Here is a 19149-nt window from a genome sequence, read left to right as displayed (position 1 = left end):
TATAAAGTTGAATTTTGGTTAGTGCTGGGGCCACAAATATAATGGAAATAAGCATTTATAGACTTTGGCCACAAATTACCTATACTCATGGCTCATGAAAGGGAATCTAGAAGTAGAGGCACCTAGCAGTGAGGGCATGTGAGCATGCCTGTCTTGCTTAGAGATAAGAAAGTAAATCATTAGTCATTTACCTCAAAAACCAGGTCAGTTTTCTTTATTCTCAGTGATTTTTTTTTTTACAATTATGAAACGTATCTCTCAGTGCCCCTGAGAGGCTTTGGTCTCCAAGGAGTTCAGATGTTTATGTGCTTCATTTTAAGGACAATGCTTACCACACAAAACTCCCACCTTATTTAGAGTTGGTGAGATTGGAACTATGTTGGGTCAGTTGAACAAGCTCATCTAGAAAGCTTTGCTAAATTCTGGCTTTTTCCTAAGGAGTTGATTCATTGTAGCCATTTACTGACCTTTAGTTTGGGGGATAAAAATGCATGACAGGAAAAGAATGAAAAGGAAAAGTTAACTGACCATGGAAAGTATCCGTGAGAAAGGAACATAATGAGGTGAGCATTTACCCAGACTCAGTCTACACTGATGACAGCTTTATAAATATTGTTTTTAAACACTTTTATAAAGGATGTGTGACTGTATATGTCTTTACTACTGTCAGTGGAGTCTCCCTGTATTTTTAATCCACTTATTTTTTATCATTTTGTGTATTATAATTACTTTAGTAAATGCTTGTTTTGAATATATTAATTAACATACACAATTGTACATATTTATGAGCTGTAGTTTGTCCTAGACTGACCCCAAGAACTGGGCTGCCCGGTGGGCCATCTGTGTGTCAACCCGGCCAGGAGGTTCTTAGCACAGCAGACTGTCCCAGCACTTTCAGGGACCCAAAAAACTCCACTAGAGAACTCCTACAGCTGATAAACAACTTCAGCAAAGTGGCAGGTTATAAAATCAACTCAAGCAAATCAGTGGCCTTCCTATACTCAAAGGATAAGCAGGCTGAGAAAGAAATTAGGGAAATGACCCCCTTCACAATAGCCACAAACAGTATAAAGTATCTTGAGGTGAATCTTACCAAACATGCAAAAGATCTGTATGACAAGATCTTCAAGACTCTGAAGAAAGAAATGGAAGAAGACCTCAAAAAATGGGAAAACCTCCCATGCTCATGGATCGGCAGAATCAATATAGTTAAAATGGCCATTTTGCCAAAAGCAATATACAGATTCAATGCAATACCCATCAAAATCCCAACTCAATTCTTCACAGAGCTAGAAAGAGCAATTATCAAATTCATCTGGAATAACAAAAAAACCCAGGATAGCTAAAATAATTCTCAGCAACAAAAGAAAGTCTGGGGGAATCAGCATCCCTGACCTCAAGCAATACTTCAGAGCAATAGTGTTAAAAACTGCATGGTATTGGCACAGTGACAGACAAGTGGACCAATGGAATAGAATTGAAGATCCAGAAATGAATCCACACACCTATGGTCACTTGATCTTCGACAAAGGAGCCAAAAACATCCAGTGGAAAAAAGATAGCCTTTTCAACAAATGGTGCTGGTTCAATTGGAGGTCAGCATGCAGAAGAATGCGAATTGATGCATTCTTATCTCCATGTACTAAACTTCACTCCAAGTGGATCAAGGACCTCCATGTAAAACCAGACACACTGAAACTAATAGAAAAGAAACTGGGGAAGACCCTTGAAGACATGGGCACAGGGGAAACGTTCCTGAACAGATCACAATAGCGTATGCTTTAAGATCAAGAATTGACAAATGGGACCTCATAAAATTATAAAGTTTCTGTAAGGCAAAGGACACTGTTAAAAGGACAAAACGGCAACCATCAAATTGGGAAAGGATCTTCACCAACCCTACACCCGATAGAGGGCTAATATCCAATATATATAAAGAACTCAAGAAGTTAGATTCCAGAAAACCAAATAACCCCATTAAAAATGGAGTACAGAGTTAAACAAAGAATTTTCACCTGAAGAACTTCGGATGGCAGAGAAGCATCTTAAAAAATGCTCAACTTCATTAGTCATTAGGGTAATGCAAATCAAATCAACCCTGAGATTTCACCTTACACCAGTCAGAATGGCTAAGATTAAAAAGTCAGGAGACAGTAGATGTTGGCGAGGATGTGGAGAAAGAGGAATACTCCTCCACTGCTGGTGGGGTTGCAAATTGGTACAACCACTCTGGAAATCAGTCTGGCGGTTCCTCTGAAAACTGGGCACCTCAATTCTAGAAGATCCTGCTATACCACTCCTGGGCATATACCCAAGAAGATTCCCCAGCATGTAATAAGGATACATGTTCCACTATGTTCATAGCAGCCCTATTTATAATTGCCAGAAGCTGGAAAGAACACAGATATCCCTCAACAGAAGAGTAGTTGCAAAAAATGTGGTATATCTACACAATGGAGCTGGAGAACATCATACCAAGTGAGGTAACCCAGACTGAAAAGATGAATCATGGTATGCACTTACTAATAAGTGGGTGTTAACCTTGAAAACTGGAAAACCCAAAACATAATCCATACATCATATGAGGTACAAGAAGAACTGAGGAGTGGCCCCTTGTTCTGGAAAGACTCAGTGAAGCAGTATAGGGCAAAACCAGAACGGGGAAGTGGGAAGAGTTGGGTGGGAAAACAGGGGGAGGCATGGGGGCTGATGGGACTTTCGGGGAGTTGGGGTCCAGAAAAGGGGAAATCATTTGAAATGTAAATAAAAAACATATCGAATTAAAAAAAGAAATAATAATTGTCAAACAAATCACCTCATGATGGGATAGAACATTAAAATTGTTTTTGTATTCTTCCCCAGTCCCTTTACCATTCTTGAATTAGCATTCTGGCCCACCTCCCTTTGCTGCTGCCAAGAATGACTAGTTAATTTTAATTTCAGTTCTGCCATTCTCTATTAGATTTTTAATATTTAAATAAAGAAATAGAATATAATGTAGACATAAAAATTAGTGAAAATGATGAACAAAATACTTAATTTCTTGGTGTTATGTGGAAAATATAGCTTGCTTTCTCTCTCCATGCTTTGTGCTTCTAGTATTTCTAACATTTCAAGTTTCTATTGTTTTGATTTTTCATTCTACAACTTAGTTTCAGCACATCCTACTCTGATAATACTTTCATTGTTATTTCTTAAATAGTTCTTTGATTAACTTGTTAAATATATAGGAAACAACATAGCATATTATTGCAATCATGATTTTTGAACTTCTGTTCCACATTTTGATAGTTTTTAAGTTACAGAGTGGTTCTGTGGCTTACCTCAACCTCACCCTCCTTCTTAATATATTCCATAAGTGTTATCTTTATCAAGATTATAGAGATGAAATAGAACAAACATTGTACATTTTCTGATACAAACATTTAATTCATACTGCTAAAAATTTGAAAATTGTTTTAACCTCCCAGTATATCAGATACCACTAAGAACCAGAGACCTAAAGTGTGCTTGTTTTCATAGTTTTACTAAGTGTATTACGTATAGTTTAGATAGTTGTATAAAGCTAAATCAATTGATGACTTAAATTATACAAAAGTTAATTATTTAATATACTACAATATCATTTTGCACACATTTGACAGGCTGACTCCAAAATATAAAGGAAACTCTACAATTAAGGCCCTACCATTTGATTTTAAAATACTTGAATAAGTAGATTTTTTTCTAAAGAAAATGAAATTGTGTCTGAAAGATATGTGGCATAATGCTCAGGATCATTAATATGGGGGAAAAGCCATTCAAACTCAAGCTACTATCTTACTTATTATAAGGATGACTCTATTTAAAAAAAGAAGCAAGAATAAATATTAATGTGTAACTAAAGAAGTTGGAACCCTGGCACATTTATTTGTAGGGATGAGAAAATGGTGCAAAGAATTATGTATTATGGAGGCTTCTCATAAAACAAAAGTATTAAAGAAGTAATATATGATGTAGAATTCCTGAGATATATTAAAAAAGAATTGAAAAAATGCATGATATGGAAAACACAAAATAGCATTTTTTATAAAGTAAGCATTAGCAGGTTTATTACTACCACAGTACTGTGAACATCTGTTAGGATGCTTAAGCACAGTGTATGCTCAACAATAGGAACATATAAAAATGTAATAGAATAGAACATTCATTATAAGCTCAAAATTATTTACATCTAAACAAGCAGAAATCCTACAACTGGCAAAAATTGCAGCAGTGAACCATCTCTCACTATATTAAGTGATATAAGACAGTCTATGAGGGATGACTTATGTATGATGCATAGGTATTTGGTATTTAAAATCACCAAGCATATAGAAACAAATAATAGAATGGCCTAAGAGGCAGAGAAATGGAAAATTTCTAATTAATGTGCACATAACTCCATGTGTAAAAGTATAACAAGCTCAAAGAATCTAATGTTAAACATTGGGTCTATAAATAATAATATCATGTTTTACACCTAAATTTCATTAAAGCAGATCTCTAGTAAGTGTTAGTACCCAACGAAAGTTACCATAGTATTTCTGGAATACTGAGAATGAAAAATATCCAGTATTTGTATATTGCTTTAAGAGTACCCAAAAAGTAAAGGGGAATTATAGCCAAGGTCTTAGAGAGTATGATGGGATTAATGCCATTGACCAAACAGAGCCTGGTTTCAAGCAGAAGACAGTTTATGTCTTTATAACCCATTATGTGAGTGCTGGGGAAGCAATGCACTGAAATATTGTGGTCAAAATGTAAGAATATTGATTTTTTCAGTTAGAGTAAGCTTAGCCATAGAAGGTAAGAAAGATTTAGAGAGACAGAAACAGAGACAGACTGACAGACATAGACTGAGAGACAGACAAACAGAGAGAGACAGAGAGACAAAGTGACACAGAGAGACAGAGGGAGAAGACAAAGAGAAGAAAGAGTGGTATCTACATGGTCAAAGGTTGTGAGTATGTACTATAGTTTGTAGCTCAAATAGGAACTAAAATACAACTAAATATAATTGTGTAAAGAACATTAATATTGCTTATTTTATATTGTAGTAAATAGAATGAAAAGAACATCATCAGAAAGGCAGTGTATAACTCAGTTATGACACGAAAAAAGTGCAAATTTAATTACCTAAAAAAGAAATCTAGAAAGAAACTACATGACATAGGAAAGACTTTTACAGTGTAGGTGATCCCATAGAAGCTTCACATGATTTCAGTTTGTAACATTTTCTTAGAAATTAGACATTTTAGAAGAAAAGATTGTGTGGAGTTTCTGAACTGGGTTTTAAATAGACAAATCTGATAGGTGGGTGAAGAGATTAGAACAATGAAAAAACAGCAGCAATTTGATATGGAATGCAGATATTTTGGAAAATTGAAAGAGGTGGAGTTGTTAGCAAATATGTAATTTTTCTGACATGGTAAGACCTCCACACTTGAAGAGGGCAGGGACCTGTTTAGAGAAGTAAAAGAAGAAAGCCTTTAGTGGGGCGGGAAATGTTGGGTTGCGACATAGGAGAGGCTCCTAGAGTGTAAGAATTGAAATGTGTAATAAGAGTGTCAACTAATAAAAAGAGGGGAAAACTGTCACGGTGAGTGGCTAAGTACAGGGGAGGTATGACAGAAAATTAATGTCAGATACTCTTGTTGAGAATGTCAAATAGAAATGGTTTTGAATATATGTATACACACACACATTTATACACAGGTAAATATGTATGTATAGGTATATACATATATAATTATATAGTCATTCTACATAATTACTTTTAATCTTTCTGTGCATTAAAATCTTCTGGCATACATTCATAATGGAAACAGCACATAAAATGATTCAATTAAGATTTCACATATTCATCTGGAGTCAAGCTGGAGTTTTAAATTTTACCTATGATGAACCAAGCTCCTAATTTCACCTTTCTCTCTTGTGCTATTTTTAGCATTCTGTCACAAAATCAATTGCTAACATCCCCTCAAACATATCAAATATATTCAAAACAAGTAAAAATTTTTAGCTGAAATATAAACTAGCTTAATGCTGATAATATAATGTCATATATTTACTTATCAGCTTCCTTCATTGGGTTTCAAACCTTAAATCATTTAGTGCAATCTCCACTAGTTAGTATGAAAAATTTTCCTAAGATAGGGAAAATTAAAGCATATTAAGTTGTCAGAAAGGCTATATATTACAGCAATTGTTACCTCCAAAGTTTCTTTAAGGTATAGAAATTACACCCATCTCCCCAAATCCAAACACGAGAGTAAGCTTTGTGCATGAATATCTGGCCTTCATCCTTTGTCTTTGTAGCCCATTAGTCCTTGGAAAAAGTCATTTAATTTCCTTTATATGTAAGTACAAAGAGGTGCAATTAATTACTTTTTGAAATAATATGAAAAAGCATGAATTTTTATATTACTTATTTAATTTATGTTTTCATGAGATTGTTGTTTCTTGATTGGCTTTGTTATTAGGAAAGATAAAACATTGATATATAATTCTACAGAATTAAATGACCTTGGATAGTTGGTGCACAGCATAAAGAATCATAAGGACAATAGAAGCATGGCCTCTCCCAATTACACACAATTCCATCTCTACTTTTTTCTTCTTCTGGGAATTCCAGGCCTGGAGGATGTACATCTATGGATTGGATTTCCATTTTTAGTTGTGTATTTGACTGCTCTACTGGGAAATATTACGATTATTTCTGTGATTCAGACTGAACAGAGTCTCCATGAACCCATGTTCTACTTTCTGGCCATTCTGTCATCTATTGACCTTGACTTGTCCACATCCACCATCCCTAAGATGCTTGGAATCTTCTGGCTCAGTTTAAAAAGATATCATTTGATGGCTGTGTTATCCAGATGTTCTTCATCCATCTGTTCACGGGTGTGGATTCAGCTGTGCTTTTGGCCATGGCCTACAATCCCTATGTGGCCATATCCATAATCCTCTTCACTACACACTGGTGCTGGCAAACTAGGTAGTCATCAATGCTTGGATTGTCCTCCTGAGACCCTTAGTCATTGTAATTCCCTTTATTGTGCTCATCCAGAGATTTCCCTTCTATGGACATCGTTATTCCACACACATACTATGAGCACATGGGCATTGCCTGCCTGTCCTGTGCCAGCATCAAGGTGAACATCATCTATGGCTTGTGTGCTATCTCTAACCTGGTTTTGGATACTGTAGCAATTATCCTTTGCTATGTCCAGATCCTCCATGCTATCTTCTGCCTCCCTTCCAGGGATGCTCGACTGAAGGCTCTCAGCACCTGTGGCTCTCATGTCTATGTCATGTTTTCTTTCTACACACCAGCATTTTTCTCCTTTAAGATTCATCAGTTTGGCCGAAATGTTCCCCGATACATCCACATTCTTCTTGCCAACCTTTATGTTGTCATTCCTCCTTCTCTTAACCCTGTTATTTATGGTATTATAACTAAGCAAATAAGAGGGAGGGTAGCTATGGCCATCAGAAATAAATTATAAACATTTGAATGTTTGATGTTAAAAGACTTACATGAAAAAAACTGGACCTCTCTTTCCAAGCTCTAAAATAAAATTATGTATCTGGGGGAAAGGTTATGTGATATGCAGATTTATGAAGCATTTTATTTGTAGTAATGAGAAAAATAAGCTCCAAGTTTTAAATATAGACAATAGCTTCAACCACACATCAAAAATGTCAATGGTAATATGATAAGGTAGTATTTACATGATAGTAAAATATGCATAGTAGAAATGACTAGCATAATAGTATAAAAGAATACATGAGCAACAGTTTTCAAACTTTGTGTTAGTGTTCTTTCTTTTGTGTGCATATGTATATATGTGTATATATCTGTGTGCTTCTATGTGTGTGTACATGTTTGCACATATGTACATGAAGTCCAAAAGTTGATGCCTAGTGTCTTTCTTGATAACCCTTATTGTTTTGAGACATTGTCTGTTTCTGAAAATGGTGCTCATTAATGCTGCTAAGGTGACTCCCGATGAGTTCTTGGAATTTCCATGTCTTTGACCCCTATCAGTGCTGAGGTAACAGACATGTCTTACCACAACAGGCTTCTTTACAGATGCTGGAATTCTGAGATAAGGTTTTTGTGTTTGCATAGTCAGTCATTTCTCTCTAGACCTCAAACTTGTTAATTCTTATTTCTGCAATATGGAACAAAGACTGCTTAATAATGGCTTTTGTCACCAAAGACGCTCAGGCAATGACCTGGTGTGGAATCATGTACAGAGTGGATTTAAGGTGGGGGAAACAGACAAAGACACACAGGAAAATACTGCAATTTGGAGGGATAAAATAATTTACCCATGGTCAAGTGGATAAAAGAACACACAAAGTCTTTTAATGAAGTATTGAAGACGTGGATGTGTGTGTGTGTGTGTGTGTGTGTGTGTGTGTGTGTGTATGTGTGAGTATGCTCACAGATCTGGCTCTGTGTGAATGTATACCGTGCAGATTTAGATTCCTACAATAGACAGAAAAGGAAATTTTATCTTCTAGTTCTAAGTATAAGACACATATATGTGGGCTGGAGACTGAATCTGGACTTTTTAAAGCTCTCTTACACACCAATCCAGCTCTCATATCCATAAAGTATGTTTTTTCTAATAGAATAAAGAAACAATATTAATATTAGGTCACAAAAGTGAAGATGAGGCCAAAGTACAAAGATGGAAACTTTGCATCTCATTCATGACAGCATATGGCATCTGTGGGTTGTTGCAGGGTTGGGAACTGAGGGCTAGAACAGAGAATGAAGAACAGTAACAATCCCACACAGTCGGTGCTCACAGGAATGAAAGAGCACCAAGTAATAATGACAGTATTAAATAAAATAAACCAAACCCCAGACACAAAACAGCAAAGTGCACATTGTTCTTCAGCTGTACTTTCATTTAAAAAAGAAAAATGAATTACAACGAATGTGTAAGTGGTAAATAAACATACTGTATCGTATGCCCATAATTTGTTGAATTTGCTTTCTCTATACACATTTTAATAACTATTGTAGAGGCAAAGAGGAAGAGAGAGATGGGGGATAGAATGGGGAAGTTGTGGAGGAGAAACCAGGAAGGAGGATATCATTTGAGATATAAACAAATAAAATGATTTTTAGAAAAAGAAATCTGAAAAAAAAAACAATATTGCTAGTGAGATAGCAGGTAATTTTTTCTGATCACTTAAGTTTTTCAGAACTATACTTGGTACTTTGGGTTGTACACTTTTTTGAGTCAAGATTCAGATGTTAAGCAGTATACACAGCCTTTTAGCTCTCTCTCACTTTCTGTCTCTGCCTCTCTTACACACACACACACACACACACACACACACACACACACACATACACACAGAGAGGGGGGAGGGAGGAAGAGTGAGCGAGTGCAATGACAATAAAATAAAAAAGGCTATCAATTTGAGAGGGGTACTAGGGAGGATACCTGAATTTTACTGGAGGACTGGAGGTGGGAGTGGACAGAAGCTAGAAGGATCAGGTTGGGGGAGGGATGTAGAGAGAGAAAGAGCATAGGGAGAGAGTAGGGAGAGACAACTGGAATTGGGGAGCATTGGGGGAGTGATGTGGAAACCTATTGAAACTTCCTGGAATCTATGTGTGTCCCTAGTAAGGATGCCTAGTAATGGAAAATATGGAGTCTCAACCGTCCATCTTTTGTAGCTTCCATGGGTGGGACTGGATTACATTAGGTTGAGTTGTTAGCCAAGGAGGTTCTATGGAGAATTCTAAATAATCAAGGTTGATGTAGGAGAGGGCCCTACTGCTGAGATAATGTTTTATTAATCATTTTATTCATTTAAATTTCAAATGATATCCCCCTTCTAGACCACAACCTCCCCATCTTATCCACCTTCTCGCCCTTCCACTTTGCCTCTATGAGGGTGCTCCTTCACCCACTTGCCCACTCGTGCCTCACTGTTTTAGCATCCCCATATGCAGGGGCATCAGGCATCTACAGGACCATGGGCCTACCATCCCACTATTGCCAGATAAGACCATTCTTTAATACATATGTAGCTGGAGCCATGGATACCTCCATGTATGCTCTTTGGTGGTGGCTTAGTCCCAGGGAGCTCTGGGTAGTCTGGTTGGTTAGTTGATGCTGTTCTCCCTATGTGGTTGCAATCCCCTTCAGCTCCTCCAGTCCTTCCCCTAGCTCTTCCATTGGGGTTCTCAGGATCAGTCTGATGGTTGACCATATCTGTATTAGTCAGGTCCTGGCAGAACCTCTCAGGGGACAGCCATACCAGGCTCCTGTCAGCAAGAGCTTCTTGGCATTACCAATAGTGTTGGGGTTTAGTGTCTGCAGATGGGGTGGATCCCTAGGTGGAATTGCTCTGGATGGCCTTTCCTTCAGTCACTGCTTCTATTTTGTCCCTGTCTTTCCTTTAAACAGGAAAAATTTTGTGATAAAGGTTTTGAGATATGTGGGTATAGCTCATTGAGCATAGAGGGGTCAAGCTCATGCTTTTGCATGGATACTTCATCCCATCTATCTTGTCTTTTTTGATTGAGAAGATACCCTTAGAGTGAATTTTTTGTGCAAGGTGTAGAAGTTTTTCCTGTCAGTACAAGGTTATTTGCCTATGAGCTATGGCAGGAAGTAGGGAGGTAAAAGTTCTGATATAGAAGATTCTGGGAGAGTTATAGGGGTAGGAGATTTCTCTGAACATTACTGGAGATAGGCACATGAAACTGAGGAGAGAGAACTAAACACACTTCAGGACTTAGAATAAAAAGGATAAGGAGCCAGCTAGCCAGGGAATGAGGAAAAGAATATGGTCTAAGCATTTATTCATAATTAATACAAGTCTCAGGATCATTAATTTAGGAAACTTGGGTGGAGATAGAAAATCCCATAGTTACAGTATCCTATGGGCTACAAAAAGAGAAACCTGGTCACTAATTCAGCCATGAAATCCTCTGCCTACAATCTGTCCTACCTACAAAATGTGCTCCGGGAACAGTAGCATAGAGCTTGTGGGAGCAGCCAACCAAAGTCTAGTTTAATTTGAGCTCATACCAAGAGAAGGAGTTCATACCCTTCACTGCCTGGATGGCCAGAAACCAGAGACTAGATAGTGCAGAGACCTAGAGTACAACTAAACATAACTGGCAAGCAAAACAAAACAAAACAAAACAAAAACAAAATAAACAAAAACACACCACCAACAGAAAACCAATCAAGCAAACTATGAAATGATTCTTAATGATACTCCATAGATTGCTCTCATATAGGCATTATCAGAGAGCTTTCATCCAGCGGCAGATGACACCCACATCCAGACAATATACACAGTGAGTGTAACTGAAGCTATCAGGCCACTCCTGTCTGACACTGGGGACTCTATGGAAGAGGGAGAGGAAAAATTGTAGGAGTCAGAGGGGATGGATAACACCAGGAGAACATGGCCCACCATAACAATTAAGCAGGATTACATGGGCTCGCAGAGACTGAATCGGCAAGCATGGCCACCATAGGTCTGCACCAGGTTCTCTGTATATGTTATGGCTATTAGCTTAGGGGTATTGTGGGGCTCTAACCACTGAAGCTAGTTGTGTCTCTGACTCATTTGCCTATTCTTGAGACTCTTTTCCTTGTATTAGGGTGCCTTGTCCAGTCTCAGTATGAGATTTACTGTATCTTGTCCTGTCAGGGAGTCATCTCTTAGATACCTGCTTTTTCCTCTGGAGGAAATGGAAAAGAAGTGGGTCTGGGGGAAAGGGATAGAGAGGGGTAGTTGGGAGGACTGGAGGGATGGGAAACTGTGGTCAGGATGTATTGTATGAGAGAAGAATTGGTCCTGTGAAGGCTTGATACACCAGGGTAGTGGAATGCCAGGTCAGGAAAGTGGGAGGGGAGTGGCGAGCAGGGGGAGGGGGGATGGGATTGGGGGTTTTCGAAGGGGAAATGAGGAAAGGGGATAACATTTGAAATGTAAATAAAACAAACATCTCATACAAATTGAAAATAAATAAAAACACTTTAAAAATAAAACAAAAACTTTATATTTTGAAATGACTTGGTTTCAGGTAAATTCCATCATCTCTCTCTGATATGACTTAAAGTAGCAATATAGAATAAAATAAGCAATCAGATATTAAGAAAATTTTGGAATTAGCATGACATTATATGATTCAAAATGGAATTATAAAAAGCACTGTACTCTTCTTTGGTGTCAGAAAAATGCATAAAATGGCAAGGATATATTTGAAAATATGACTCCAAATATAAAAGACTATAATTAAAATAATTACAGAAATCAAGAGGCATAAAAGCTATAAATAAAAGTTAACTACATAAAAAATGATGTTCCTTTAAAACAAAAGATTTCAGAATCCTCAGAGGTGTTTTAAAACTATAGAATTCCAATAGTATAATACATCTCTCTGACATACTGAGTCCCTGAACAGATGGAGCTAAACTTCTTTCTCAAGGGAGTTCCCTTCTCTTTATAAGTTTACACCTGAAGGGGCCTGGACACTGGAATCCTGGGCTGCCTGCCACTGTGGGAAGAGGCAGCACTTTGTCCTTCTTGATCAGGGAGTCCAGGTCTTGGGTCCGTGTTGTGCCTCCGACTAAAATGTCTTATTGCAGGTGAGTTGATCTCACACAGCGGATGCACAGGACTTATTGGAGGCTATATAAGTGATCCTAGTTACAGGTGCAGCACAGGTAAAAGTGTCATCTCACTTTGTCCAAGCTTTCATTGTAGAAAAGAAGGCTGTACACAAGCAGGGTGAAGTCCTCTCTGACAAGGGCCTTGGTGAGTGCCTAGTGTCCAGAGTCCCAATCAATGTTGAGTCTTACACTTGAGATAGCTTTCATGGAGAACCTCCTAAATATGACTTTGTCATATGGGCTTTAATCTGTATATTAATATATGTTAATGGGACAGGTTCTGAAAGCCCATTAAGTGAACTTCAGTTTAAGTGTAGTTTGTGTAATAAAGTACCAATTTGAGTCAGTCTTATTTTATTCAGATAAAAGTCAAGAATTCCATACACATTGCTGGTTTAACAATGCAATTTAGGATATTTATCAATTTATCCTGAAAATGTTATTTTCCTAAATAAGTGTGCATAATGGATTCTTAAATGATCATTTCATTTGTCACCTGACTAAATCGACAAACTGTATTTTGAATGATGATTTAAAGTACTGGCATTTAATCTAACTGGCCATCTTTGATTTCAACCTATACAGAATGGGGTGGATTCGGTGATTTTTTTTTTTTGTTGTTGTTGTTGGTATGATTGTCATGACCCATTTTTCTTGCAACTAAGGTGTTAGAACTGGAACTATGTCCATGCATAACGACAATGACCATGTATTCCCTTCTTTGTGAGCAAAGCCTTGGCATTAGGCATTTTACTCAGCCTCCTCTATGCAGCCATGTTGATGATATTATTATGGTCTCAGCCTTTACAGATAAAGAAAGGAAGATGCGGGAAATAATTTGTCCAAAGTCATTAATAAGTGGTAAAGTTGTAAATCTGTGGGTTTTTTTTTTTATTTTTTAGAGCCAAACAGTGTGGCCATTCACCATAAATAATATTCATCATCCATGGTGGAATGAAGGAATTTATGTGAATATAGAGTCCATAAGTGGATAAGACAAAATGGATCAGAGTTAGAGAGAGGATATCTGAAAGCATGAGATCTTCAAGTAAGTGCACGCCTAGAGCACTGTTGACAAGGTATGTAATGAACGTGTACTGTGGAGTGATGTTGTTTTAATTTGTATAGACAACATCAGTCAAAAGGTAATGAACTCTAAGTACTGTAGAGACATTTTGGATGTTAAAATTTAAAAGTGATGAATGCATTATTGTTATATATTTTAGAATTTAGATTTAGACTCTTATTTGATCTCATATATAGACACCAAATATGTGCAATCCTAGGATCAAGACAGTATATAATGAATAGGTTGATAGGTAAATTGTTTCTTAATGACAACAAATATGAAGGAGATAAATACCCAGTACAAATAAGATGTATATCATAAATAAAAGGCAAATTCAAAATCAAAACACAACAATAGTATAACATTTAATCTTTTAGGATATTCATTTTTTATTTTCATAATGTGACCAAGAAAAATGGCAATCTAATTTTAGGATATTTTTGTTTTATTACTTGAGTGTAGATAGTTTCTATTCAAGTAAAATATACAATCTCTAAAATTTGTTGCAAAATATAAGACTTAGTTAAAGCAAATTGTAAATTGTAAGTTATAAAAGGTTGATGTTTATACTTACTGTGATGAGATCTATACTTTATACCAATTTTATATGGAGAATTTTAAACAAACAATGATATTATCTTGGGCTTTAACTATGATAGATAAATAGATAGACAGATAGATAGATAGACAGACAGATAAACAGATAATATGTTGTTCTCAATAATGTGGATGGTTTTAATAGAGCATTATGCTAAGGCACAGAGAGATAACCACAGCATAATATACTTTCTAGTTGGAGTGTAACAGATAAACTCATAGAAACAAATCAGAGAAATATATGGAAAAAACATAAAACTCCTATGCTTTGTTCTTACTTGATTTGTCTTATTTAAAATGAAATGTATAGATATATAAATGAACACATATTCATACATTTTTGATAAGTGCTTATACCTATATATTTTATGCCACTGCAAAGCAATATTTTTCCATTAACTTAAATCTAGCACCTGTGTCCATTTCTAGTCTACTCCTGACTCCTCTTAACCCTTGACCTCTCACCTGATACAACAGTTTCATTTTCCTTTGTAAAAAATCCACACATGTTGGGCAATATGTGGTGTGTTAAGTAAATTTTGTAATTAAAGAGATATTAACTAAGTATAATGATTCAATATTTATTTATGCATTTGCATTAATAATTTATCCATACTAAGCCAAATAGGTTCTCTTTATATAAACTAGTTCCTTATTAACAAGTGTTTTAAGTTATCTTTACACTAAAGCCATCGTGAACAAAGCTAGCAGGAATATTCTGGTGTTATTCTTTAGGCATACATGTCCCTTCTGTCTTGAGCAATGATTTTGGAGTTTAATTCTTTGTCATGTAATGGGTATAAAATATTACTATACTTACAAGATTCCATAATGCCAGATTCTACATCATTCTTCTTCCATTTTTTTCAATTCCAGGTACCACGTCATTATATGCTTATTGTTCGAATACAGATACCTGAATAATTTCAATAATTTATGTATTTTACTTGTAAAATGTCAATTTAAGCCTTCTTATTTCTCCCTATTACCTTTAAAATTATTTGAAGACATATTTATATGTTCTAAACAAAATTTGGATTGTGGAAATTTCTTCCCATTCACATGTTCACTAGAAAACTTACAAATTTGGCAAGACAAAGTAGAATAATTTTATAGTTATTACCTCTTTGGTCTTAAAAATTACTCGTTTCCAGTGGATGGTAAAATATATTTTTCTGTGTTGAATCTAAAAATATTAGTATTTTAAAAGACTATTTTTGCTATTTTAAAGATGATTTTAACTTAAAATATGTTTAATGTTTCAGGAGTGCAAGTAAATAGTAGATCTGGGAGGATTGTAAAGTCAGACTTGAAGTTTTACTCTTTCAAGCATAATAAAATTAACCTAAGAAGGTTCTATATTTATTGAATTAGTACATTAATTTCTTCATAAAAATCAAGTTGCTCTTCCTATGTGGTTGCTCCTTCAATTCTTTCCCTAACCCTTCCATAGAAGACTCCTACCCCAGTCCAATGGTTGGCTTTGATGCCCCAGGGAAGAGAGATGTGGGGAATAAGGTAGGGGTGGGTCGGTGAGTGAGGGGTGGGTGGGTGAGTGAGGGGTGGGGGGGCAGTGAGTGGGTGGGTAGGGAGCACCTTCTTAGAGGCAAATGGAAGGAGCTACAGTGTGAGGAACTCTCAAAGATGGGACCAGTAAGGGGGACAACATTTTGAATGTAAATAAATAAAACAACTTAAAATTAAAAATAAACCAAGCTGCATGTAACTATGTGTTTGTTTTTGATGATTTTTAGGTTCCTTGTTTGCCCTTCTCTTTTTCACTTGTCATATTTTACTCCTTATTTTTATAATAAACTTGAAACCTTTTAATGCATATGGTTATACCTCATGATTTTAAGAGTAAATTTAGAATGTATCTATTTTTACTATAAAATAAATTTCAATTCTGATGTGTTGGTTGGAATGGTTTTAAACTATTGACAATCTTGGCAAAACCCAAAAAGGTAGGTACTTTGAATGACAAATAGAGTTCCAGTCTCTTCCCATTGTAATTCTTTTCTTTTGAATAGTATTTGGTATTCCTCTGTAATATGACTGAACCCCAGTAGTTTGGAAGTGTTATAAAGGAAATAACTATTACAAAGTATTCTCCATATATAGCATTTTGTGTAGATGAGAAGTTTGAAAAAGAATGAACTAAGGAGAATTGTCAATCACAACCTCGCTGTTTACAGAAAAGAGCTTCTAATTCCAAGATTCTTTATAATGGAATAGTTGATTATTTAAATATCTCTTATGCTAATTGCTGTTTAATTTTCTCTAATTATGCTCTTAAGCATTTCCTTGATATCTCACCAGATGGACTAATCGACAACTTTCGTGTATTTTCTTATCTCTTCCCAGAAATACTGAAGAAAGATTGTAGATAGTCTCCCAAGAGCCCAGAAGGATGTCCTCTATTAATGAAACTGCTTGGCACCCCTCTCTCTTCTATCTGCTGGGCATTCCCGGGCTGGAAGCTTTCCATGTCTGGATAGCCTTTCCTTTCTTTGTTGTTTATCTTATAGCACTTGTGGGGAATTTCACAATCCTCTGTGTGATCAAGAATGAGCAGAGTCTTCACCAGCCCATGTTCTACTTTCTTGCCCTTCTCTCTTTCATTGATCTTGGCCTTTCTACTTCCACCATTCCCAAGATGCTTGGTATCTTCTGGTTCAACCTTAGGGAGATAAGCTTTGAAGCCTGCCTCATCCAAATGTTCTTCATCCACACTTACACAGGCATGGAATCTGTCGTACTCCTGGCCATGGCAATTGACCGCTTTGTTGCCATCTGTTACCCACTTAGGTATACCTCTATTCTCACCAACAAGGTGGTGGCTGCCATGGCATCGATTGTAATAGCGAGACCTGTTCTTCTTGTCATCCCTTTTTGTCCCCTCCTAAAACGCCTGCCCTTTTGTGGACACTATGTTATTCCTCATACCTACTGTGAACATATGGGAATAGCTCGTCTAGCCTGTGCCAACATAAGGATAAATATCATTTATGGCTTATTCACAATTGCTGCTCTGATCTTCGATTTAATTCTCATTGCTCTCTCCTATGCTTGGATCCTACAGGCTGTTTTCCGCCTTCCTTCCAGGGATGCCAGACACAAAGCCCTCAGCACATGTGGTTCACATGTCTGTGTCATCTTAGCCTTTTATACACCAGCATTTTTCTCTTTTATGACCCATAGGTTTGGTAGAAATGTTCCTCGTTACATTCACATCCTCTTGGCCAATCTCTACGTGGTTGTCCCTCCTTGTTTAAATCCAGTCATTTATGGAGTGAGGACAAAACAAATTAGGGAGGGAGTCATAAAAATATTTGTAAAGAAAGAGTAGTTCAAACATCTCTTTCTCAGTCTTCTCTAATAGACAACTAGATCAAGGGGCATTCCAGTGCTTCAGCCATTGCTACAGAGTCATCACTCAATGATACTTTTACAAAACGTCTAGTTTGACTTTAAGTCTCATGCCATTTTTTTTTCTTTTTATTCTGACCCTAGTTTCTCCTCTCCTGACTCGTTCCAGTACCCCTTCCACCACCAGATATCCTCCTCCTCCTCCTCTTCCATTTCCCTTAAAAATAAAAGAGCAAGCCTCTCAGGAATAACAACCAAACATGGTATAATAATTTATAATTAGACTAGACAGAAACCCTTATATCAAGCCTTGAGCAAGGCAATGCAGGAGGCAGAAAAGGGTCCCAAGAGCAAGCAAAAGAGTTGAAGACATCTCCCACTGTTCGGAGTCTCACAAGAATACCAAGCCAAAAAATCATAACATATATGCAGAAGACCTAGATTAGACCCATACAGGGTCTGTGATTGTCACTTCAGATTTGTGGTCCCTTATAAGTCCTGCTTAGTTGATTCTGTGACTGTTTTCTCATGTTGCCCTTGACCTCTCTGGCTCTGGCAATCCTTCCTTCGGGTCTCTGGGCTGGCCAGCCTCTGGTTCCTGGTCATCTAGGCAGGGTCATGTATGGCTCCCTCTCATGGTGTATGCCTCAAGCCTTTGCTTTTTAGTGAGAGCTAGAGAAAATAAAGGAATGAAATCAAGTAAAGGTAGGAAAAGATTTTCTAATATATGGGAAATTATGTTTACTATGTCAGTAGCAAAAACTATGTATAGGATTCTAAAAGAAAAAATTTGATGGCTCAGATATCTAAAAAAATGACTAATGAGTCAATTTTTGAGGCATATACATTAAATACATATTTCTCTTCCAGTATTACTATTATTTACCTTATTTTTTAATTGAATATAGTTATTGCAGCCTTTAAGATATTTAATCCTTATACCTATCTGAGTCTCATCCAATTTCTGCTATAGATGCCAAAATAGTACCAAAAATTAGAAACAAGTTTTATATGAAAATGAGACAATAAAGCCTTTCATAAACTTAGTTTAAAAATGATTTGTTTATGAATTTGAAGTTAATATGACCTTATATTCTAAGTAGTGTTTATCTCACAAAAGCAAGCAAATGTCTTTGAATTTTAAATCCAACCAATTTATCTTGATGTATAACCAAAAATATTATTGAAAGGCCAATTTAGTAAATGTTTCAATATCATCAGGTCTAGTCTGAATATCAGTTTCTCATAAAATCTACAGAGAACATGAAGGAAATTGGCAAACTACCTCAAATGGATAAGGGGCACATCAAAATCAGGAGGCTTTCTTCACATTTCCTTTGGGAACAGACTTGTGGAATTGTCATCCTAATTTAATTTCAGATATTTTTATGATATTATGAAATATTTCTTGATTTTCTTTCCTTC

At 36.4% G+C, this 19149-nt stretch overlaps 1 protein-coding gene and 1 pseudogene across 1 annotated transcript; both read left to right on the top strand.

Annotated features, from left to right (window-relative positions):
* The first annotated feature begins 6594 nt into the window (after positions 1-6594).
* Positions 6595-7529, top strand: LOC127680998 (olfactory receptor 52E1-like; annotated as a pseudogene).
* A 5383-nt stretch (positions 7530-12912) lies between these two features.
* LOC127680991 (olfactory receptor 52E4-like) lies at positions 12913-17704 on the top strand. The gene is made up of 2 exons (XM_052176848.1): positions 12913-12920; positions 16765-17704. The coding sequence occupies exons 1-2, from the start codon at positions 12913-12915 to the stop codon at positions 17702-17704; spliced, it is 948 nt and encodes a 315-aa protein (XP_052032808.1).
* The last annotated feature ends 1445 nt before the right edge of the window (positions 17705-19149 follow it).

This window comes from Apodemus sylvaticus, chromosome 1 (genome assembly GCF_947179515.1).
Source record: "Apodemus sylvaticus chromosome 1, mApoSyl1.1, whole genome shotgun sequence".
NCBI classification, from domain to species: Eukaryota; Metazoa; Chordata; class Mammalia; order Rodentia; family Muridae; genus Apodemus; species Apodemus sylvaticus.
This window is presented reverse-complemented; position numbering and strand designations above follow the sequence as displayed.